At 44.9% G+C, this 20,828-nt stretch overlaps 1 protein-coding gene across 5 annotated transcripts in view; it reads right to left on the bottom strand.

Annotated features, from left to right (window-relative positions):
* Positions 1-20,828, bottom strand: part of GATB (glutamyl-tRNA amidotransferase subunit B) — an 87,469-nt gene that overhangs the window by 28,967 nt on the left and 37,674 nt on the right. For 3 of the 5 annotated variants that reach the window (XM_023227583.2, XM_023227563.2, XM_023227598.2), the window contains exons 3-9: positions 19,687-19,800; positions 17,156-17,354; positions 16,292-16,414; positions 8,314-8,427; positions 5,509-5,593; positions 4,779-4,823; positions 2,247-2,436 (exon numbers count right to left, since the gene is read on the bottom strand). In XM_023227583.2, coding sequence (XP_023083351.1) covers positions 2,247-2,436; positions 4,779-4,823; positions 5,509-5,593; positions 8,314-8,427; positions 16,292-16,414; positions 17,156-17,354; positions 19,687-19,800 — 870 coding nt within the window. The remainder of the gene's footprint in view (positions 1-2,246; positions 2,437-4,778; positions 4,824-5,508; positions 5,594-8,313; positions 8,428-16,291; positions 16,415-17,155; positions 17,355-19,686; positions 19,801-20,828) is intronic. The other 2 variants (XM_023227574.2, XM_023227592.2) reach the window with 1 other exon arrangement.

The following is a 20,828-nucleotide window of genomic DNA, read 5'->3' as shown; positions in this document are numbered from 1 at the left end:
GCTGCACAGAAGATGCTAATAAAAGTGCTGAACTAGGCCGGGCGTGGTGGCTCACACCTGTAATCCCAGCACTTTGGGAGGCAGAGGCAGGCAGATCACTTGAGGCCAGGAGTTCAACCAGCCTGGCCAACATGGCAAAACCCCATCTCTACCAAAAATACAAAAAATTAGCCAGGAGTGGTGGCGCATGCCTGGAATCCCAGCTACTCGGGAGGCTGAGGTGGGAGGTGGCTTGAATCCGGGAGGCAGAAGATGCAGTGAGCCGAGATCATGCCACTGCACTCCAGCCTGGGCGAGAGTTGAGACCCTGTCTCAAAAAAAAAAAAAAAAAACAGCGCTGAACTAAAAACTGAAGGTAGGTTTCCCCATACAGGCCTTTACACTACTAAAATATAGACTCACTCATTTGCCAGCCCCTAGCAAACACCTATTTAAGGCCTACCAGGTTTGGGCACCATGCAGGACCCATGAATAAAGACAAGGACACAAACACAAACACAAAAATGTTCCTGCCCTCATGGAGCTTATGCTCAGTGAGGTGAGGCAGACGCTGTCCCCATTACCCCTCATCAATGGCCGAGAGTGACAATCCTATGGAAATGCCCTCTGAAGGAGGCACAGATTCTCATATAGTGCCTTGAACAGAAACAACTGTATTCTTGAGAGGAGATTCTGAAAGTTTCTTTCACTCTCTTATGGAGACAGCTAATATACACACACACAAATTAATGTTATATACAGTGGATTTCTCTATGAAATCACATTTTGAGCAAAGAAACCTTGGCCATTTCTTGGTTCATCATACACTACCTCAAAAGGTAGGCTTGGGCTCCTGCTGAGTGGAAGGAGGTAACTTAAATCTTCGAGGCTGAGTAGCCTTGGTACCTTCCTCCCATCTCCTGTGTAATTTCACAAATAGTCATAAAAGATAGGGCTAGAATTCAGTGTTTATTTCAAGTAGGTTGGAAACTCAAGTGGCCAAGATGGTGGGGAAGATGTATAAGACTGAAACACAGTTTTGTTACATCAACCTAGGAAAAACACATGAACTGTAAGAGGCTTCAGGTTAAGAGGTCCCCTGTACGGAATGCTGACTGACTGAGTCATAGTCAAAGTGTGGCATTAAGCACTGCTGATGTTGTGCTCATCTGTGCTGAGTAGCAGAGAAGGTGAAGCAGTCCTTGCCTTCAAGATGCTGAACAACATAGACTAATAAGCACTTAAAAGACAGTGATACAATTGCCAGAGAGGTAAGAAGATCAAACAGCAGCCCACAGGAGGCAGTGACCAACTCTGCTTCTCCAAGTAGCTGATTTATGGATGATGAAGAGAGAATCATTCATTCAACATGCATCTGACTGCCTACGTTGTACTGTAAATGCTAGGATGTTACTGGAAGTGTATAAATAGACATAAATACATATATTCCAGCATCCCAATGTAGTTATGATTGGCCATCCAAAAAGCAAAAATCCAGAGTTTCCATAGATCCTGCTGCCCCAAAAGATGAGTGTGGTATATACTGATTCCCAAAGATGCAGCAACAAAACTTCCCACTTCCTAACAGACAAAACGACGACAACTGTGACAAAATGCTGCCCTCACTGATGCTGCATCACTTTAATGCTGCCATGACAAAGAAAACCACAAAGCCCCAGGCAGCTCTGAAAAGGATGGAAAATCCCTAAGCAGATCTCGACAGTGTCAAGTTCTCCACCAGCCCCATCAGACGCAGCCTCAGCCTCAAAGGACTGATACTTTTAGTCAGAATTTTCGGCATTTCGTGTGGAATAAATGTTTTCTTCTGAAATTGGCAAAACAACTGGCTGGCTTTTGGGAACGCAACATCCTGCCAGCCCTGTCATGGCTCAATACCGCTAGACATCCAGAAACCCTATATATTGATTTTCTTTTGTCCTTCAGACACATGGGTAAAACTCATCCATAACATTTGGACAGTCTTCAAGAAGTCTCCACAGCTGCTGTGGGCAGGCGTTCATTTCTACACAGAAGAAATGACTAACACAAGATTGCGTTTCATCTTCTGGTTGTATGAGGAGCATTTACCATTAAGGGTAGTGAGCAAAGGTTACTACATCTTATTCTTCTCAGTAGCATCTATGGTACAACCTAAGAAACATGCCCACCCCACTTAGAGCCCATGGCAGCCTGTGTGTGGCAGGCCTCTGAAGGACACTGCCCCATCTGCTGAGCCGAGATCGTCTTGGCATCTGATAGATACCTACCAGCAAAGTGAAACTGTGTTCCAGCAGCATCCCATACTGTTGGACGAGCCTCTCTCGGGTCACGCTGGGGAGCTCCGGGAGTGTCTCCCGAATCTGGTCAATATTGATCACTTGCTGTGGGTCTGCACCTGCGGGCAGAGATGTGGCGTCGTAGAGCACCAGGGGAGGCAAGTTGGGTTCTGGCATGAACCTGGGCAGACAGAGGAGACAGGACCTGAATCTGGAGTACTTGGATTAATGAGAAAACAAAACCTACCCCAGTAACATGAATGTTTCTGTGTTTAGATGCCATGTTACTTGCAAATATCTTCAAATGTCCTATTATGTCAATTCTGTTTCCCAGAGAAGCCTTTGCATCGGTGTCAAAACCTCCAAACCTACCCCTCTCCATGCTTATAAATAAGATGAGTGAAAGAACAACACAGGCTTGAAGCCACACTGGGATTTGTAACTGTGGATACATAATTCATTCCACAGTTCTTCAGGAATTGTGTCTACAGTTGTGTGTTGCTTCATGACGGGGATATGTTCGTAGACATGTGTCGTTAGGTGATTTTGTCATGGGACCATCACAGAGTGGACTCACATGAACCCGGATGGTACAGCCTACTACACACAGGCCATGTGGAACAGCCTACTGCTCCAAGGCTACTGAGTGTCCCAAATCCTGTAGGCAACTGTAACACAATGGCATTGGTGTATCTAAGCATGTCTGAACAAGACAGGGACAGTAAACATGCCATGTGATAATCTCATGGGACTCCTGCAGCATACATGATCCACTGTTGACAGAAGCATCCATGTGCACGCAGGACTATGTCTTCATAAAGACACAGGCTGGAAAAAATAGGACCGAATGAGAACAATCTGCTTATCAGAAGGAAAGGTGACTTCCCTCCATTTCAACATTTCTACTATTGTTAGCAGCATTTACATAAATAAAAAATGAAAGGAAAAAAATTTATCCTTGAGAAATAGAAGAAATGATATATTTTGCCTAAATAAAATGTGACAGCTGGAGGAGAGGGAGGGAGGGATGAAGAGGTGGAGCACAGGGCATAGCGAGGCAGTGGAACGTCTTTCTCGGTGCGACACGATGGTAGATGCGTGTCATTGTGCATATGTCAAACCCCACGCAACGTACCACACAACAGGGAACCCTAGTGTAAACCATGGACTCTAGCCAATATAGAGGTGTGAATATTGGTTTCATCATTGTAACAAATGAGCATCTTGCATTACTGTGGGACATAACAGGAGACTCTGGGGGTAGAGTGGGGAGGGAGAGTACCTGACAACTTTGGACTTCCCATTCAATTTTACTGTAAAGCTAAAACTGCTCTAAAAAATGAAAGGAATTAATTTTTTTAAATGTGAAAGCTGCACCATCGCATGTAATCTTATGAAACAAGATGTCCCTCCCTCTGTTCTTGTCCAGCACTAATGGTTTCTCTCTGCCCATTTTTGTCAAACGGCTTATGTAAAAAAAGCAGGGTATTCAGAAGAAGTGGTGGTTCGGAGGGAATGGACTCGAAGCACACACTACCCATCGCCTCACTGCCAGATCTCTTCTGTGAGTTAATCTGGCTTCTGAAGGCAAGAGGAAACCCACGGGAAGTTCCTGCAGCTCATTATCATCTGAGGCATCACACTGAAGCCACGGGCGGATGCAAAGCCAGACTCCACACTTAGGGGAAGGCACACCAACAGGGCAGGGAGCGACACTCGGGAATAAAGTGGGCTCCTGGGAGAACAGACTCATCCGGGAAGTTCACAGTTGATTAAAATAATTTTGACTCTAGCAGACACACAATGGGAGTTCTTGGGGTGAGGTTCACGCGAAGGGTTTATGAGTTTCTTCTTTCCCACATAAGCATGCTAATTTTGATTCTCACTGATAACAACAGCTACACTTGCATCTTTCCGCCCTTCACAAAGGAAAGGTGGCTGATCTCACAACTTTGTTGCTTAAAACTTCAACCTGCTAAACTCAATGAGAAAAAAAATAAAAGTTTCAATTTATCTTATGCCTGTTCTTAGTATCGGCTTTATTTATGGGTCTCATATTAAGTAGCTCAACTTAATTTATCATGAAATAGCATCATGCGAGGTTCAAGGGAACCACCATCAACATACGCTATCAACATCTCTTTTCTCATTTCTTCTCAAGGAGCTTCATTCAGCATAGTACTGAATCGGTTATTGAACACAAGAATAAGAAGAGCCTAGACCCCAACCTCAACTGCCATCCTCTTAGCTCAACTATGACAACTTCGACACAAAAGTGGATGAACAAGTTCTTCCAAAAGCTGAATCAGTCAAACAAGGCACTCTGAGGCTACCAAATCAAGAAACTAGTACTTTTCTCAGTAAGCATATCGAAGAGGAAGTCTAGATGTCCCATCATGTAACAACAATGACAAAAAGTGGTTTCTCAAAATTGTTGAGGATCATTATGTTGAACTTTAAATGAACTTGAAATATGCCCCAGCCCCTGATATACAGCAGTATTTTGCCATAAGCAGTAACCACCTGTAGTCCTGTTTTCCTTCTTTGTCTCTCATTGACATGGTGTACCTGCAATAGTTAAATAAGAAAACATTAAACATTGCAAGCAGCATTGACCAGCCTGTATGCGGGGAAGGGCTCCCCTACCAATAAGGGACACAGGCAAAAACAAACTCTGTGGCCTTCCATGGGAAAACCTTAAGTGAATACATTAAAAAAAAATCATAAAGAAAGCAAAATGTACAGAATAATTTTTTTTTTTTAAGAATGACTTCAATGTATTCAGCTTTCAGCCAGCTCAAACTCAGCTTGTGAGCTTTTTTCAGTATTCTGCTTAAAGTATACAATGCTCAAAATTTTGAATTAGAAAATTAAGGCCCAAGTTATCTAAACAAAAATAAGGCATCTCTACAACCAGGTCTTCACTCTGTTCCGCCTCTAGCTTCAGCTGGGAGAGGTCTAATAGATTAAGGAAGTAAAAATTCTTGCCACAAGGCAGGTAAGCTGGAAGCAGAGAAGGAAAGGGCCTAAAACTAAGCTCTCGGGCACGGTCTGGGTCACTTCAAGTCTCCCAGCAGCCCTAGGGTGTATTATATCCCTATAGGGTACACTACTTTTCTAACTGTACTTGAGGAAACCTAAGAGTGGAAAGGCTAAGCGCCTCCTTCACGGTCACATGGCTGGCCAGTGGCTGAGCCCAGCCCTCTCGCACCCCGCCTGGCTGTGGTCAGGACGCTCAGCAATGTGAACTCACCCCAGCTGGTGATGAAATGAGCGTGTTTCATTCAGAATTTCACCTCCATTCTCAAGTTCATCGATTTGCCTCTGAATTTCATAGTCTAGGAAAAACACACTAATTTAGCATCATATTTTGATTATACCTTTCATCTAGTCAAGCAATAATTAGAAACAACCTTTCTCAATCTTTAAGTAAAAAAAAAAAATCAGGAAGATTGTTTATAATTATCCTTCCCTTACACGCTGTATTTCCTTCTCACTGCCATCGTAGAATATCGGTGCTGGAAAGGGCCTTAGGAAGGCAGGCTCCCTCCGTGTTGAGACAATTCAGGTTCAGAGAGATCATTACGCAACCCCATGCAGATGATGTGACTTGGCAGAAGTGGGGCTGGGCCCAATATCTAGGTCTGAGATTGCTGCCTACCAAGGGTTCTTACCCTGGGAGCCTGGGACAGGCTTCAAAGGCTCTGGTACCCCCAAAATTATACACAAAGTGTGGGTTGTGTGCATATGTGCGGGTTTTGGAGAGAGGGTCCAGCATTTGCATTATCTTTTCAGAGGGGCCATGGATCCATGCCTCACCATCAAATGAGGGAAGCTGTGGGAATCAAAACACAATCACAATTGCTAAGCTGCTGCTGCTTTTTTTTTTTTTTTTGAGAGATGGGGGTCTCACTATGTTTTCCAGGTTAGTCTCAATCTCTTGGCCTCAAGCAATCCTCTTGCCTTGGCCTCCCGAAGTGCTGGGATTACAGGCCAGGCATAAGCCACTGAGCCCAGCCTGCTAAGCTTCTTTATGAAAATATCTTGAGCCTCCATCTTAACTCTCCCTCCCACCATGTACTACCTTCCCTTGCCCAAACCTAAACCCTTTATCCGAGCTGCTAAGAGGCAGCAACACCAACACATGTCAGTTTTTGCTGCCCATCTCTCCCCAACTCCAGTGATCTCTTTGGTTGACACGAGATGATGGCTAAATGGCCTGACACTGGGAGAAAAAGGTGGTGGAAAGAATCACAGATTTGGAGAATTGAACCCATAGTAGTAAAGCTTTGGCTCTTCCACTCTGAGTCAGACCACAGGGAGAATTCTCCCTCAGACTGGTCCTCCAAAGAGTTCTTCATAGGACAGGAGGAGGCTAGGCACAGCCAAAAAGATGCTGGGGTCTCCTTCATAACTTGTGGATGACTCTACCTAAAATCCGGCTGCTTTTACTATCACCAACTCTTAAAATAACAGGTCCCAGCCCACTACTACCCAGCCTACTACTGCCTGCATTTCCTCCATTTGTTCCAGGCTTCCCACCAACTTGGCTTATAAGGGTTTTCCCTGACTCAAACCTTTCCCGGCTTTGGGAACATGGGTTATGTCCCTTTCTGGAGGCAGAACAGTTCGCCATCTTTAGTCTGCCTTCATATGGGAGCCTATCCCTTCCCTCTCTGCTCCCATAAGCTATCCCTTTGACCACTTTAATGCCTTTTTCCTGAAGACTGTCTTCATTGAGGCTGGTTGAGTCACTTCAGGTTCAGGACAATAGGTTTAACACAAGACTAGAATTGTCTTTTCTGTACTGTTTCTAATATTTTCTTGACAAGACCAGGGCTCTATTAAACATTTTGGCTACAGCAAAACTTTGGCAACAAACTCAGTTATCTTGGTATCTGTGCACTCTTGAAGCGGTACACTTCAAACTCCATCCCTCCTTCTTCCTCTCTAGATAGCTTCGGTTTTAAAAAGTCTTTTTAGTACTCTGAGGTCCTCCCCTTGAATTCACAGTTACCTATATCTATGGGACTGCCCAGATATTTATCTTGCTAAACTATTTTAATTATTATACATTATTATCATCAATGAAATACCCACAGTGTGTGCTCCAGAAAGACTACTCTTTGACTGCATGGGCACATAACCTAGCAGTTAAAAAGAATATAAAAAGCAGGAAAACATAATGACCATTTAGGTCAAGCCATGGTCAATCTAAAATGAACAACCATGCCCTTATAAATCTCAAGCTTGTCAGAAAGAAGGTAGAAAATGGTAAAACAGAGCCATGATCTTTTGTGGATCCTCTGATAAACAGGTAGAGTCTAATTTCCCCTCAAGTCTGCTTTGAATTCAATGTAATTTTCTTTTTTTTTTTCTTAAGAGACAGAGTCTTGCTCTGTCTCCCAGGCTAGGGTGCTGTGGTGCGATCACAGCTCACTATGACCTCAAACTCCTGGACTCAAGTGATCCTCCCTCCTCAGCCTCCTGAGTAGCTGGGACTACAGGCGCACACCACCATGCCTGGCTAAATTTTTAACTTTTTGTAGAGATGGGGTTTTACTATGTTGCCCAGGTGGTCTTGAACTCCTGGCCTCAAGCAATCCACCTACCTTGGCTTCCCAAAGTGCTGGGATTATAGGCATGAGCCACTGTGCCTGGCTTCAATCTACTTTGAATAGAATACACTGGAAGTGACACTGTGTGAGTTCTACAGCTTAGGACTCACTTCTGCCTTCATCCCCCTGAAATGCTCCCACTGCCTCATAAGAAAGCCAAGGTCAGGCAAGTGCATGAAGAAAGATCACATGGATGGAGAAGCCCAGCAGACATCGGCATCAAGGCCCCAGGGTGTGAGACAGACTACCACAGACCCTCTGCTTCAGCTGGCCTGCTGGTTTCCCACAGCCACATGAGTGAGCTGACGCAGGACCAGCAGAACGGACCAGTGAAAACAAAAGTAATTCTTGCATAAGCCACTACGTTTCTGGGTTGTTTGTTACCCAGCAAGAGAGAAACAATAGGAAGAAGGACGCTAGGAGCGGCAGCTGGCATTCACCTATGGCTTTGGCCAGGAACCTGATGCTGTTGAGATTCTTCACTTCCGTTCGAACGCCCAAAGGCTCCCCAGGGTGATGCACGGATATATTGGCATCCACTCTCAACTGGCCCTCTGGAAGGAGAGAAAAAAACAACTCCTTAGAAATTCTTGGAGGTGACATGGTCTTTTAAAGGCAGGGAGTGTCAAAGGTAGCAGCATCTAACTCTACCTGCTGTTGAGTTACAGCAGCCTAACTTCAGAGTTAGGCTCTGAAGTACATGGCTGGTACTTCTGTTCCCTCGAGAGGGGTTACAGTCCTGAGGCATCTACGGTGTGCGCCTGTACATGTGAGCACATACAGATGTGTGTGTATGCACATACCAAAGAGAAGTTTTAGACACGCCAGCTGGAGAGATCTAATTTTTTTGTGCTAAATAAGAAAAACAAAACTGTTAAAACGGAGATTGACTCTGAAGTTTTATACTGAAGTTTTTTTCAAACTGTCAGAGCTGAGTTGGAGGAAAGGCCTCGTATATCTGATCACCCTACACTGCTCTCCAATGGAATGTGGATTTCTAACAGTGATTCCAGGAGATTGAGAGGAGAGTCCTTGAGAATTTGCAGCTCAAGGGCAAGAACTGAAACCTGGGCTTTTCCCCCCTCCTCCTTCCTCCAGGTACTGTAATAATCTCCTCCTTCCACAAACATGACTCCAAATCCTTCCTGACGATTTGCCACAGCAGAAAGGCAGCGCTGTTACGAAGTCGGGAGTCTGTGGTGGGACTCAGAGAGATGCTGACCCCATGCTGGGAGGACCTTCTTTGACCCTGGAGGCTTCTCAGATTAGGAGCAACAAGCCCTAAAGAAACACGCAATGTGTGGAGAGGACTAAAAGGCTCTTGAGGAAGAGAGAGAGAGAAAAAAAAAAATTCCAAGACAAACAGATGTAGGTAAGAAAGAATCACATTTGGCACCCTAGAAAGTAAAGCTCAGATTCTCTATTCCCCCTTTCATTTACAACATTTAAAAGAGAACAGAGTGAGAAGACAAAATGCTGGATTTTATTTTCCTAGTTAAGTTTTTAAATTAAAAAGTAATCTGCCAAACCTGAGTGTCTTGATGGGCTGAATAAATTCATTTCCCAAGATTCCAAAGCAAAAGCATATTAAAATAATAAAAGTAGTCAAAATGAATTCCATGTCATGAAAAGGAACTGGTTCTCTGTCATTCTCCCAGTGCTGGGCGGTGCAGCCTATACCAAGCTGGAGGTCACCGGCAGCCGGTGGCTGACACCTCACCACTCATTCTCAGAGAAAGGGAAGGGTTCACCCAATTGCCACCCATGCTGACAGGGAAAAGATACCTCTTAGCTCAGACATTACTCTCTCTCCAGCACTGACTTCTCAACATTTTTACAAGAATTCTGTAGCCCCTTATTTTTAACCCCTTTTTTTGACAAGTTGTGTGTATCTGCATCTCAGGCAGTCCCAACTATTCCTGACATCCTGAGACTCTCGGTCTAGGAACCCTGAGGTCATCTTCTACTTCTCTGTTTTATTTGCCCCTTATATCCAAACTGGCAACTAGCCCCTACCAGTTTGGAAGCTGCCAAATATCCCTCATGTCTGTCACGGCCTTTCCATTTCCGTCGCTACCACCCTTGCCCAAGGTCCCTCGCCTGAGGTCTCCGAGCTTCAGGCTTAGGTTATAAGATCACATCCTGACTCTTAACACAGTTCCCTCCTTGTCCAGGGACTGGCAATGTGGCTGTGACTTTCATACTGCTACAATCTGGGTTCATCATTCCTGCTGTTTACTCAACAGCACAGACAGCTCCTACCGGATCATCTGGGCTCCTCTGCTTGGTGTTCCATAGCTCTCATCTGATTTGGGTCGACACAACCCGTATGTTCCCACTGCTCATTCCGGGAGAAAGATCTCCACCAATCAGGGCAGCCCTCTGCATACACATCCCTGTCCGCTCCACCGGCACGCTCTCTTTATCAGAGCTACTGTCCCTCTCCTCATCCCTCAAGGCTTCACTTGAGTGTTACTGCCTCCTCCTAGAAGCCCTCCTCAGCAAGCTGCAAGCTGGCCTGCACTGGTGGGTCCCCTAAACTATCAGAATACTCATAATCTATACTACATAATTCAGTATGTGACCATAGTCTACTGTGCACTGGCCTCCATCTTTAAGACCAGAGTGGAAGGCCCCTGAGGCCTGGGCCAGATTTTAACCCCCACTTGCCTTCTCAAGGGTGTCACTCTCAGTTATCCCTTCTCTCCCATACCAGTCATTACTCTTTCTCAGCATTCCATCTGACATATACATATGCAATAGTATTTCTCATTAAATGAACAAACAAGAACCCCAAAACCTATTCCCTTGGACCCAGTTCTCACTCTATCAGTCACTTAGCTATGTTTCTCTGGTTTCCTTTTCAGCAAAGCCTCTTAAACAAGTTTTGTTTGTTTGTTGCAGATACTGTCTCCACTATTTCACTTCCCATTTATTCCTAAACCCACGTCAGCCTGGCTTCTCTCCCCATCTCTCTAAAAATGCCCTTGTCAGAGTCACCAACAGTCTCCTGGCTGCCACATCCAGTGGACAAAGGACACGCTTGTCTTCACCTACTGGACACCTCAGCAGCATGTGACACACCAACCGATCCTTCCTTCGTGAAGTATCTTCCTAGTTCAGCTTCTGCCACCTTTTGCTCCCAGTTTTCCTCCTCTGGATGCTTTATTTCCATTTCATTCACTGATGCCTTCCTTCCCGTCCAAACCCAGGACCCCCTTCCTTATCTAGACTCTCTGGGTGGGCGGACACAGTTTTAAATACCACCTGGTGCTGAGGATGCCTACATTTGTCTCTCCAGCCCAGACCTCTCTGAGCTCCACACTTACAGCTCCGGTATCTATTTGATACCTCCACTTGGAGGTCTCATAAGCAGCTCAGTTTCCAAAAGGAAATCCTGATTTTGCCCCTGCACAAAGAGATTCTCGATCTCATCTTCCAATTTCAGTAAACAGCACCACCACCTAGTTCCTCCAACTTCCCTAAAGTCATTTGTGCTTCCTCCCTGTCTCTTACCTTCCACCCAGCCTATTTCTAAAAACCATCTTGTACGTCTCTCCTGTCTCTCCATCTTCATCTTCACTGCCACCAGTGCTGTTCAAAACAGCATCGTCTTCCATCTGAACTATTGCAAAAGCTTCTTAACTGGTCTCCTGGCTTCTACTCTTACCCATCTGAAATCCACTTCCCACAGAGCAGCCAGAGTGGTTTTCTAAAACATTTATCAGACTATGTTTTTCCCTTGCTTACAAGCCTTTCAGTGATTACCACTGCACCTGGGTTGAGAGCTAAACTTCCTGCCATTATCTCTGATCTACCCCTTGCCCGCCTTTACAGTGTCACCTGATGCAACTGCTCCTTCTGCTTCTGGCACAGTGGCCTTGTGCTACCTTGCTTACCTCGGGGCCCATCCCCAGCCTCTCACCAGGGCCCTGGCCTCAGCTGCTTTCTGGAATGCTCGTCTCCTGGCTCTATGCTGCCTGAGCCTTGAATCATTCTTCAGGTTTTAAATAAATGTTACCTCTTCTGAGGGGCCTTTAAAAACAACACTGTCACCTTCCAATGTGACTCTGTAGTATGGCACCCCATTTATTTCCTTGAAGCATTTGTTGCTGTAATTATTTTGTTTTATTTGTTAATGTATTTGTCACCCTCCTGAACATAAGATCCATGTGGCAGGAACAATGCCTTCTGCGGAACCTAGAGTTGGGTCTGGCACTTGGTGACTGTTGAATAAATGAAATCTTGAGCGATGCATGCCAGAACGCTGGCATTTTCCTGAGCAATGAGTAAGCAGACGGGTTTCTGTCTCACAGTAGGTTCCCGGTAAGTTCCACAGTTCTGTCTGAATAGGACTAATCTGCAGTTGGAATTCTCTGAAAGGCCCATTAAGCTCAAAGGAAAACTTCCAAAGTGTGCTGAGCTCCATCGAACCAAACTGCAACACTTGGGAGACAACTTTTTTTGAACTCAGGGAACCATGAATTGGACCTCGCCTGCTTTTAAAAATGAAAGCATCTTTCACAATTTAGAATTCTAATTTGGAAGAGGAATAAAAGCATGAGTTTCAGTCTCTCCCAGAGAAGACTACACTCCATAAATACCTGAGAGGAATCATTTAGTATCCTGCAGTGTTGAAAGAGAGTTCGCTAGCCTGGATTCAAATGCAGTATCAAACATTAACAAAAGACGTGCTATCTAGTGAAGACAAAATACCTTTTAAACAAATTAAGTTAAATTGCCTCAGTGCACAAAAGCTTTACTAGTTAGGTTTCCTTCAATGCGTTCTGCACCACTGAGGGAGAGCCTTCATTCACACATCATGAGAATGGCATTGGGCTCAATTTCTACCTTCTAGAAGTCAAGATTTATAACAGCAAAACTAAAAAAACTGTACCACTGAGCACAGTAATAAAGTGCAGTTTCATATTTTTCTCTAAAACACATTCACACAACAGAAATATAACATCAAGATAGAAATCTGTTTCTGCAAACAGCAGGGGCCCAAAGATGTGGTGGGGAAGGTCTGTTAAGCTATCTCGTTCTGATGGCTGAAAATAACAAGTTTTGACCAAAAAAAAAGTGACCAAATTTTATTGAACATATTTTACAAAGCTCATTCACCTAGATGAGTGGTAATTCCATAAAAGTATTACTACTTGTTACTGTTAATAGGAGCACTGAACATGTACCCAGCACAGGCTATTTTCGAGGCCCTGTCCTAAGTTTTCTAGACATTAGTACATTCATTAGTACATTTCTTGACATTAGTACATTCATTGTAATACACCTTTAGTCAGAAGTCCCCAACCCGGGGGCCATGCACAGGTCCTGGTCTGTGGCCTATTAGGAACCAGGAGGCACAGCAGGAGGTCAGGAGGTGAGTGGTGAGCAAGAGAGCCAAGCTTCATCTGTATTGACAGCTGCTCTTTATCCCTCGCATTACCATCTGAGCTCCGCCTCCTGTCAGATCAGCCGCAGCATTACATTCTCATAGGAGCACGACCCCCATTGTGAATTGTGCAGGAGAGGGATCTAGGCTTTTGTTCCTTATGAGAATCTAACGTTCTAATAATCTGTCACTGTCTCCTATCACCCCCAGATAAGGGACCATCTAGCTGCAGGTAAACCAGCTCAGCGCTCCCAGTGATTCTACATTATGGTGAGTTGTATGATTATTTCATTATATATTACAATGTAATAATAGAAATAAAGTGCACAATCAATGCAATGCACTTGAATCATCCTGAAACCACCCTACCTTTGGCCCCCCAAGTCCACGGAAAAATTGTCTTCCACGAAACCAGTCCCTGGAGCCAAAACGGTTGGAGACTGTTGGTTTTGGTGACAAAGCCACTGAGCTATTCCCGAGGCCTTTCAAACTTAACCTATCCAAACTGGAATTCTATGTTTTCTCCCACAAAGTAATTCCTCTCAGCCAGCTGCCGCAACTCTATCAGATGGCCTTGATCACTTCTTTTCCTCTTTGGTTTCTTCTTTTCCCTTTCTATACAAAATTATTTGGGGGCATGTTTTTTAAGTGTGGAAAGTGAGGCTCAGAGAAATCAAAGCCTGGGCACCTATAGCTAGAAGTTGTAGGACAGGATTCCAAGCCAGATCCGGGACCTGGCAGCCCTTGGCACCCTGCCTTGCTATCCTGCCTCTCTTAAGTCAGCATCTGTGATGTTGTCACGACACTGCCATGGCTGCCACTAGGGAAGTGGTATGATGCTGTGCTTAGAGAAAGGGCTCTTGGACCCAGACACACCTGGGCTCAAGTCTCAGCTCCGTTACTTCTTATGAGCCTTGGGCAAATAACCCCCATCTCTCTAAGCCTCAGTTTCCTCACCTGCAACAGGCAAACACTAGCACCTACTTCTCAGCAATGTCATTAAAATTTAAACGAGATGATAAATTAATTTAAAAATGCCTAGTGAACTGAGGAGCGCATACTAAATGTCCCAACTGGTAGATATCATTATCGCCGAAACACTTAGCATGTCTACTTCTGTACACATTCAACTTAACATACTATTAATACTTTGGGCATCTCCTCAACAGGGGCAAAAGGCTGTCCACTGAGAAGGAAATGACTTGGAACCTGGGCTGACTTGTTCTATGCTCATCAGCAAAACTATCAGGAACTCACTGAACCACAGCCCAGAAGCAATTAGGCTTCATTCCACAGCACCCTGGGTGTCCACCAGTCTTCAGTGTCACTTCTTCAGGGTGGCCCTCAGCTCCTGAGCTGCAGGCTCCAAGGCCAACACACTGGTCCTAAAGGGGTTGGGGGAGGGACGGAAGGATGAGCAAAGGAGAGGGGGCTGATAAAACGCTCACAGCAACAATGAGTTGGCTCCCTGCAGACTCCAGGCAGACCTCAGCTCCCACAGAACTTTAGAACAACCAAAGCCTCTCGGCTGCTGTGCTAAGAGCCATTGGATTTGTATTTAAAAGAAACAAAAAGTGCCACAACAAATGAGATTTAATGAACACTCTCAGCTGTCACTGACTGATGAGTTCTTGCCACTATGGTTTATCTCTTGGCAAGGACCCAGATGGGACTATTTCTCAGCTAACAGGTGGCCTATTTATGATCCCATAGGGTTGGTAGGAATCACAGTTAGTTTGAAGAAGAATGGGATAATAAAAACTTTCTTAAAGCAATCAACACTTGGAGCATAAATGGATAACCATCCAACGTGCCCATATTTCATTTGTGTTCTGTGGATTAAAAAAAAAAGTGGCATGAGCAATAAATCTAAAATTGAGAATTCTCTTACTCTAAAAGAGACCGTTGTCTCTGTAAAGAAACTTGTAGGCAGCTAACCTTTATGCCACTCAAACTCATGTGGCTGTGTTTTTCCAGTCTTAAGCTTACAGAAAATAGCAAATAAGCAAGTTCTCTCCTCAGATTCAACATGTACCAGGGCTCTGATGTTATAATTTGTTGCTTGTTACACATTCTATATGACAAATGTGGCACTACAAATCCAGAAGTTCTCCTGTAATGTGGGAAATACATTATGTGACATGCTAAGCTTGGTAAATAGTATTATCAGACAGCACGGAGACGAACATTATCATCAACGGCATTTCCTGGGCACCTGCTGTGACTACTGTACCATGCTATGGAAAAATGCAATTGTAGATTCAGAACCTATATTTTATCTCCTCTCCATCAGGGCGTGCTCTGAGGGTGGCAGAAGTTTTCAAAAAGTCCCTAGGAACAGAGTATAGGAGAAAACGATGGCAGAGGCTACCCTTTAGGGCCTTATGGGAGAGCAAAGCAGTACCAGGCCAGGGCAAAGCACATCTAGAGTCATGAGGAAATCGAGTGTGACCAAAACCTATGATCTTTATATGCAATTTGCAAATGCTTCAAATGTGTAGTCTGGTCCCAAGGGTGCAAGTGTTTCTTTTATTTGTTTTAGTTTCCTACTGTATTTCCACTGAATTTAATTAAGATTTTATCTCAGGGTAAGGTTTTCATAATCTTGGCTTATAGTCAACATAATTTGGCTTCCGCTGTATATGGATGAAAAATCTACGAAAGAAAAGAAACAGACTCAAAGGAAAAGAGGCAACTAATGACAAAGTGCTATCTATACGGAACTCACTAACTAAGAACTGTTCTTGATAAACACAGTGTCTTCTTCCTGAGAAAGACTGAACTGTTCAAAACCATTATTTCATTAAGGGTTTGGTGTGTCTGCAATGTTGTTGGTCGTGTATTTATATTTGGTTGCGGGCTCATCAAAGAATCCAAGGAAAATTCTAAAAAACAGGGTTGCAAAAGGGAAAAAAATGGCTGCAAACAACCTCAATATAACTGACAGAAAATAAAACTAAAGTCAGAGAGGTTCTAGGAGGCAGGAAGGGAGAGGGAAAGAAGAAGGCTGCTTCTGCAGCTTCTACCTGCCATGTTCGCCTGGCTGGTCCCCAGGGCTTGAAGGATCAGCTGCAGCTCCCTGACAGCTGCTGCCGCCTCTTCTCCACAAGACAAGTCGGGCTCCAGGACCACCTCCAGAAGGCCCACGCCTACCAAAGAGGGCCAGAGTCAGCCTCACTGCAGTTTTCCAATTTCACCAATAGAAAAATTAGGCTTAAGTTTCAGGAAGATCCTGCCTTACTGATGGACTCTCAGAGTGGTTCTAGCCTCTCAATCATTTCTCTTCCCTTCCAGCATTTTTTTTTTTTTTTTGAGACAGAGCCTTGCTCTGTCACCCAGGCTGGAATGCAGTGGCATGATCATAGCTCACTGCAGCCCTGAACTTCTGGGCTCAAGTGATCCTCCCACCTCAGCTTCCTGAATAGCTGGGACTACAGGTGTATGGCATCACACCTGGCTGTTAATTTTTTGGTGAGTAGGTCTTGCTATGTTGCCCAGCCTGATCTCAAACTCTGTGTCAAGGGATCCTCCCACCTCAGCCTCCTGAGTCGCCAGCATTACAGGTGTAGGCCCCTAGGCTCCACTTTTTAATTTTTAACTGTTTCACTTCTTTTAATGACTGCTTAAAATATCCAGCTGCTGGGTCTGTGACTAGGTGGATAAGTTTGTCTAACTTTAGGGTGAGTTACTAGCAAGCCTAATAATTGCAGTTCAAGCCATGTTCACTAGTCAGCTGTGCCAATTCCAATGCTGATATTTTGGTATCCATCTGTCAGGCTCCTGTGACTGCTTTCTCAATTTGTTTAAGAAAACTCTAACGATGAAAAGAGGGGCCTGCAATCCAAGAACTGAAGTAGGAAGGAGAAGTAATGAAAACACTCCAGGTCTACCTGCCCTGTTCAAATCAATGAGCGTCTGCGACCTCAGGTCGTCGTGGAGGCTTTTGCCACTGTCTTGCTCCAACTGGATCTGCTTGATCCTCACCGTCTTGGGGATCACCTGACTCTGCTTCTTCCCTGCACAGACGCCGTATGTCAAGCTCCCATTCACAGCAATTGGGAGCCTCTGCTGGGTAATTTGGTAGCCTGCCTGCACACAAACATAGGGTACACACAGTCACTGGTCCACACATAAAAGCTGGGATTCAGTTTACTATCCCTTTTACAATGTCATACAAAGACAGGCCTATTTAAAGCAAAAACAGTAACAAGAAAAAAAAGGAAAAGGAGAAAAAAATTAGTCGCTGCATTGCAGCCATCACTGAACCTGGTCTCTTCTGCCCCTGCCATTACCCCTTCACCCTCCCCAAATCCTCCACTCCCGATAACAACACAATAAACGACACGAATTCAGCCCATCGCCCTCACTAAAGTGCTGTATTGGGGAATAACAATAATATCATTGTCAGGGACCCCTAAGAAAAGAATTTATTGTTTCCATCCAGCTCATTAGCCTAAACTCTGCATCTCATTACCAGGCTCCTGGCAAACCCTCCTTATTCGGAATGCTGGCTAAGCATTTTGCCATCTACTCTCCACACGGCCAACAGCAGTTGCTAGTGTGTGTTTAAGCTTGTTTTGTTTCTGCTTTTTAAAGGAATCAATCATGGCAGCTGCCCTCCCTGACCGAACTTCCCTAGCTCCTCCAGCCAGAAAATGCTGTGCCACTCCCCCTCCGTTAACGGAAGGCACATGGTACTTAAGCACTGATGGATCCTGCAAGGATCCTTCACCTGCTTCTAAGTAGAAAGGTAGAATTACTTTCAAATGCACAGAGGCACCAACACGCACTAAAGAGATAGCAGGTCAATGAGGAGAATTGGAGAAGAACAGAGAATAAGAGCAAAGGCATCTGTGGCATTTTCTAGGTCCCAGGCGCTGCTCTCACTGTGTTCCACTCAGTTAATCCCACAACCCTAGGAAGGAGGAACAAGGCACGGAGGGATCAGGACCTTGCCCACAGTCACATACAGAGTTGGTGAGCATCAGTGTCAACGTCTGAATTCAGGTAGTCAGGCTTCAAAATCCATGTCTTTCACCACTTGGCCAGCCAGCAGTTTAAGAACTTTAACTGCATCGAAATACTACTGTGCTTGTCAGAAGACAGACTGCTTGGCCCGACCGCAAAGGTTTCCGATTCAGTAGGTCGAGGGTGGGGCCTCAAGATTTCTATTTCTTAATGGTTCCCGGGAGATACTGATGTTAGTGCTCTGGGGATCACACTTGGAGAATCCTGCAAAAGGCTAACCCGTTTTCTATGCTGAAACGAGAAGTCTCAATTTAATAAACTAAGCTCTGGGTAGGGTTGTTGGATAAAATATAAGATACCCAGTTAAATCTGAATTTCAGATAAACAACAAATGCTTTATTATATGAGTATGTCCCATGAAACTCTAGATTATTTGAACTATCTGGGCCAGAAAGACCAGAAAGCCACAGATGACCAAAATATCTCATTTTAGTCATATTATTACTAAATCTCCCACCTCAGCCAAACTGTCTGTCACTCTTAAAAGATAAAGAAAGGCGGTTTAATTCTTTCTGCCCTACCAAACAGTAGACTTGCTGAGAGGCTGGAGGCCAGAGGGGAAAAGCAGCAGCCCCTGGAGAACGCAATCTTACTTGTATTTTTTATTTAATTCTGCTCATGCCCTCACCCACTAAAAAACAGCTCCCCGCAATCTTCAGTTCAAGGAGAATGAGGTAAAGTAACATCGTCACTGTTGTTTTTCTGAATCAGACCAAATGAAACATTATTTTGGGAAACCCATTCAACATTTCAGTTTTGTTCCAGTTCGATGGTATGAAAAATTGGCTCTCACTCACATGGTGTGGCTTAAAAAAAAAAACTTTTTAATTTTCAGAAAAAAGCGGGTCAATATGGAGTTTACTGCTCAGCCAATTACTGTTCTTGGTCCAGGTTTCTGGTTCATGTTTCCGCTTACTATTGTCCACTTACTTGCTCCTTGTGAGATGACAGAAATGTCTCCAAAGGAGACAGCCCTATTATTGGGAACTTCAACTTAAAAGCGAGACGCCCTCACTCTACCGACAGAGCTACAGTATGCATTTACTGTTGCATCAGCCAGAGGCTTAGCTTTTGTACTAACAGGCAATTAGCACCAAATATCACGGCCAGGCTGAGCCTGTGAACACTGGCTTCCACTCCCTGTGCAATTATGAGCGAGCCACCAGAAGCATGAGGTAAGCAAGAAGTCAGCAATCAGGACAATTGTATCCAATCTAGTAAACATCAGGGGCACCTGCCTGCATCAGGGCTGGGCAGAACTTCCCGCTGGGATGGACACAGTGCTGGCTGAAAACATGAGAGGCACAGCCCCCTTCCCTTGCTCCGACCCCCCACAGCAGGGCTGGCCCTGCTCTGAGAACTTGCAGTGGGGTGGATCACAAAGTGTACTTACAGGGAGGTCTGCATAGAAGTAGTGCTTCCTGTCAAACAAGGACTTCTTGTTTATGTGGCAGTTCAGAGCCAGGCCTGTCATCACCGCCGCTTCTACACACCTCCTGTTGAGAACCTATGGGAACACAACACACAGCTCTTCTCAGAACCGCAGGCTGAACAAATGCTTCTCCCACACACTGACATCCTCGCTGAATACGCAGCTTGGCCCTTCAACAGGCATTATCTCTGGTTCTCTGGGTGGGCAGCTCCAGTTCACAAGCTGACTGTTTGCCTGGGAATCAGGGAAATGATATAAAGAAGAAAATGCACGCAGCAGTGGGCCCCACTAGGCACTTAATGAACTGCCACATCGGGAACCCTTTCCCCCAGTGCCCGGCATCAAAGCTAAGGAAGAGTCCCAGAAAAGCTTAGCGGAGCGGTTACTACATAGAATAAATCTAATCTCACTCCCTCTACAAACAGAATAAGGGGCCGGTCAGAACACACGAGAGGCACTGATTCCTGAGAGGAGTCTGATGAAGGGTGGCTTCACTCTGACAGAAAAAGAATGAACTTCTGAAAATGTCAGGGCCGTAGCCATCTTCTCAAGGGCTAGGAAATGTGGCACAGCCGTTGCCTGGCTTTCTGTCCGTGCCAGGCCAACTCCCTAAAAGTGGAACACCAACGGAGGGCCTGTCCCACACACCGGATGACTCCGTGCTGCTGGTCTCTCTGGGGGCACCCAGCGCCCCAGTTCCCTCTGGGTCCCACCCTGCCCCACTTACAGGAGTGAATGACCAAGAAATGGCTGGCACACTTCCCAGCACCAAAGAATGTGAGCAGCCTTTAAGAACACTGGGGGTCTGGAACTAGACAGACAACGAGAGAGAATGTAGCCAATGAGAAAGAGCATTAAGTTCTCGAGTCAGGTTCGAATCCCACTTCTGCTGTGATTAGGAGCCTCAGCTTCCTTGTGTTTAAAATTGGGATTTAAGATCTACTTTGCAGAACGGATAAAGTGATAGCTGGAACACCTCCCCTAAGGTAGAGATTCAATAAATAGTTCATTTCCCTACTCTTCTTTGGGAAAATTTTGGAGGACGTCATGTTTGCAGATGAAATATACTTCTATTTTTATTAGGATATTTATGATGTTCTTTA

The sequence above is a fragment of the Piliocolobus tephrosceles genome, chromosome 3, assembly GCF_002776525.5.
Source record: "Piliocolobus tephrosceles isolate RC106 chromosome 3, ASM277652v3, whole genome shotgun sequence".
In the NCBI taxonomy this organism is placed as follows: Eukaryota; Metazoa; Chordata; class Mammalia; order Primates; family Cercopithecidae; genus Piliocolobus; species Piliocolobus tephrosceles.
The sequence above is the reverse complement of the archived record's forward strand: the minus strand, read 5'-3'. Positions and strand labels throughout refer to the sequence as shown.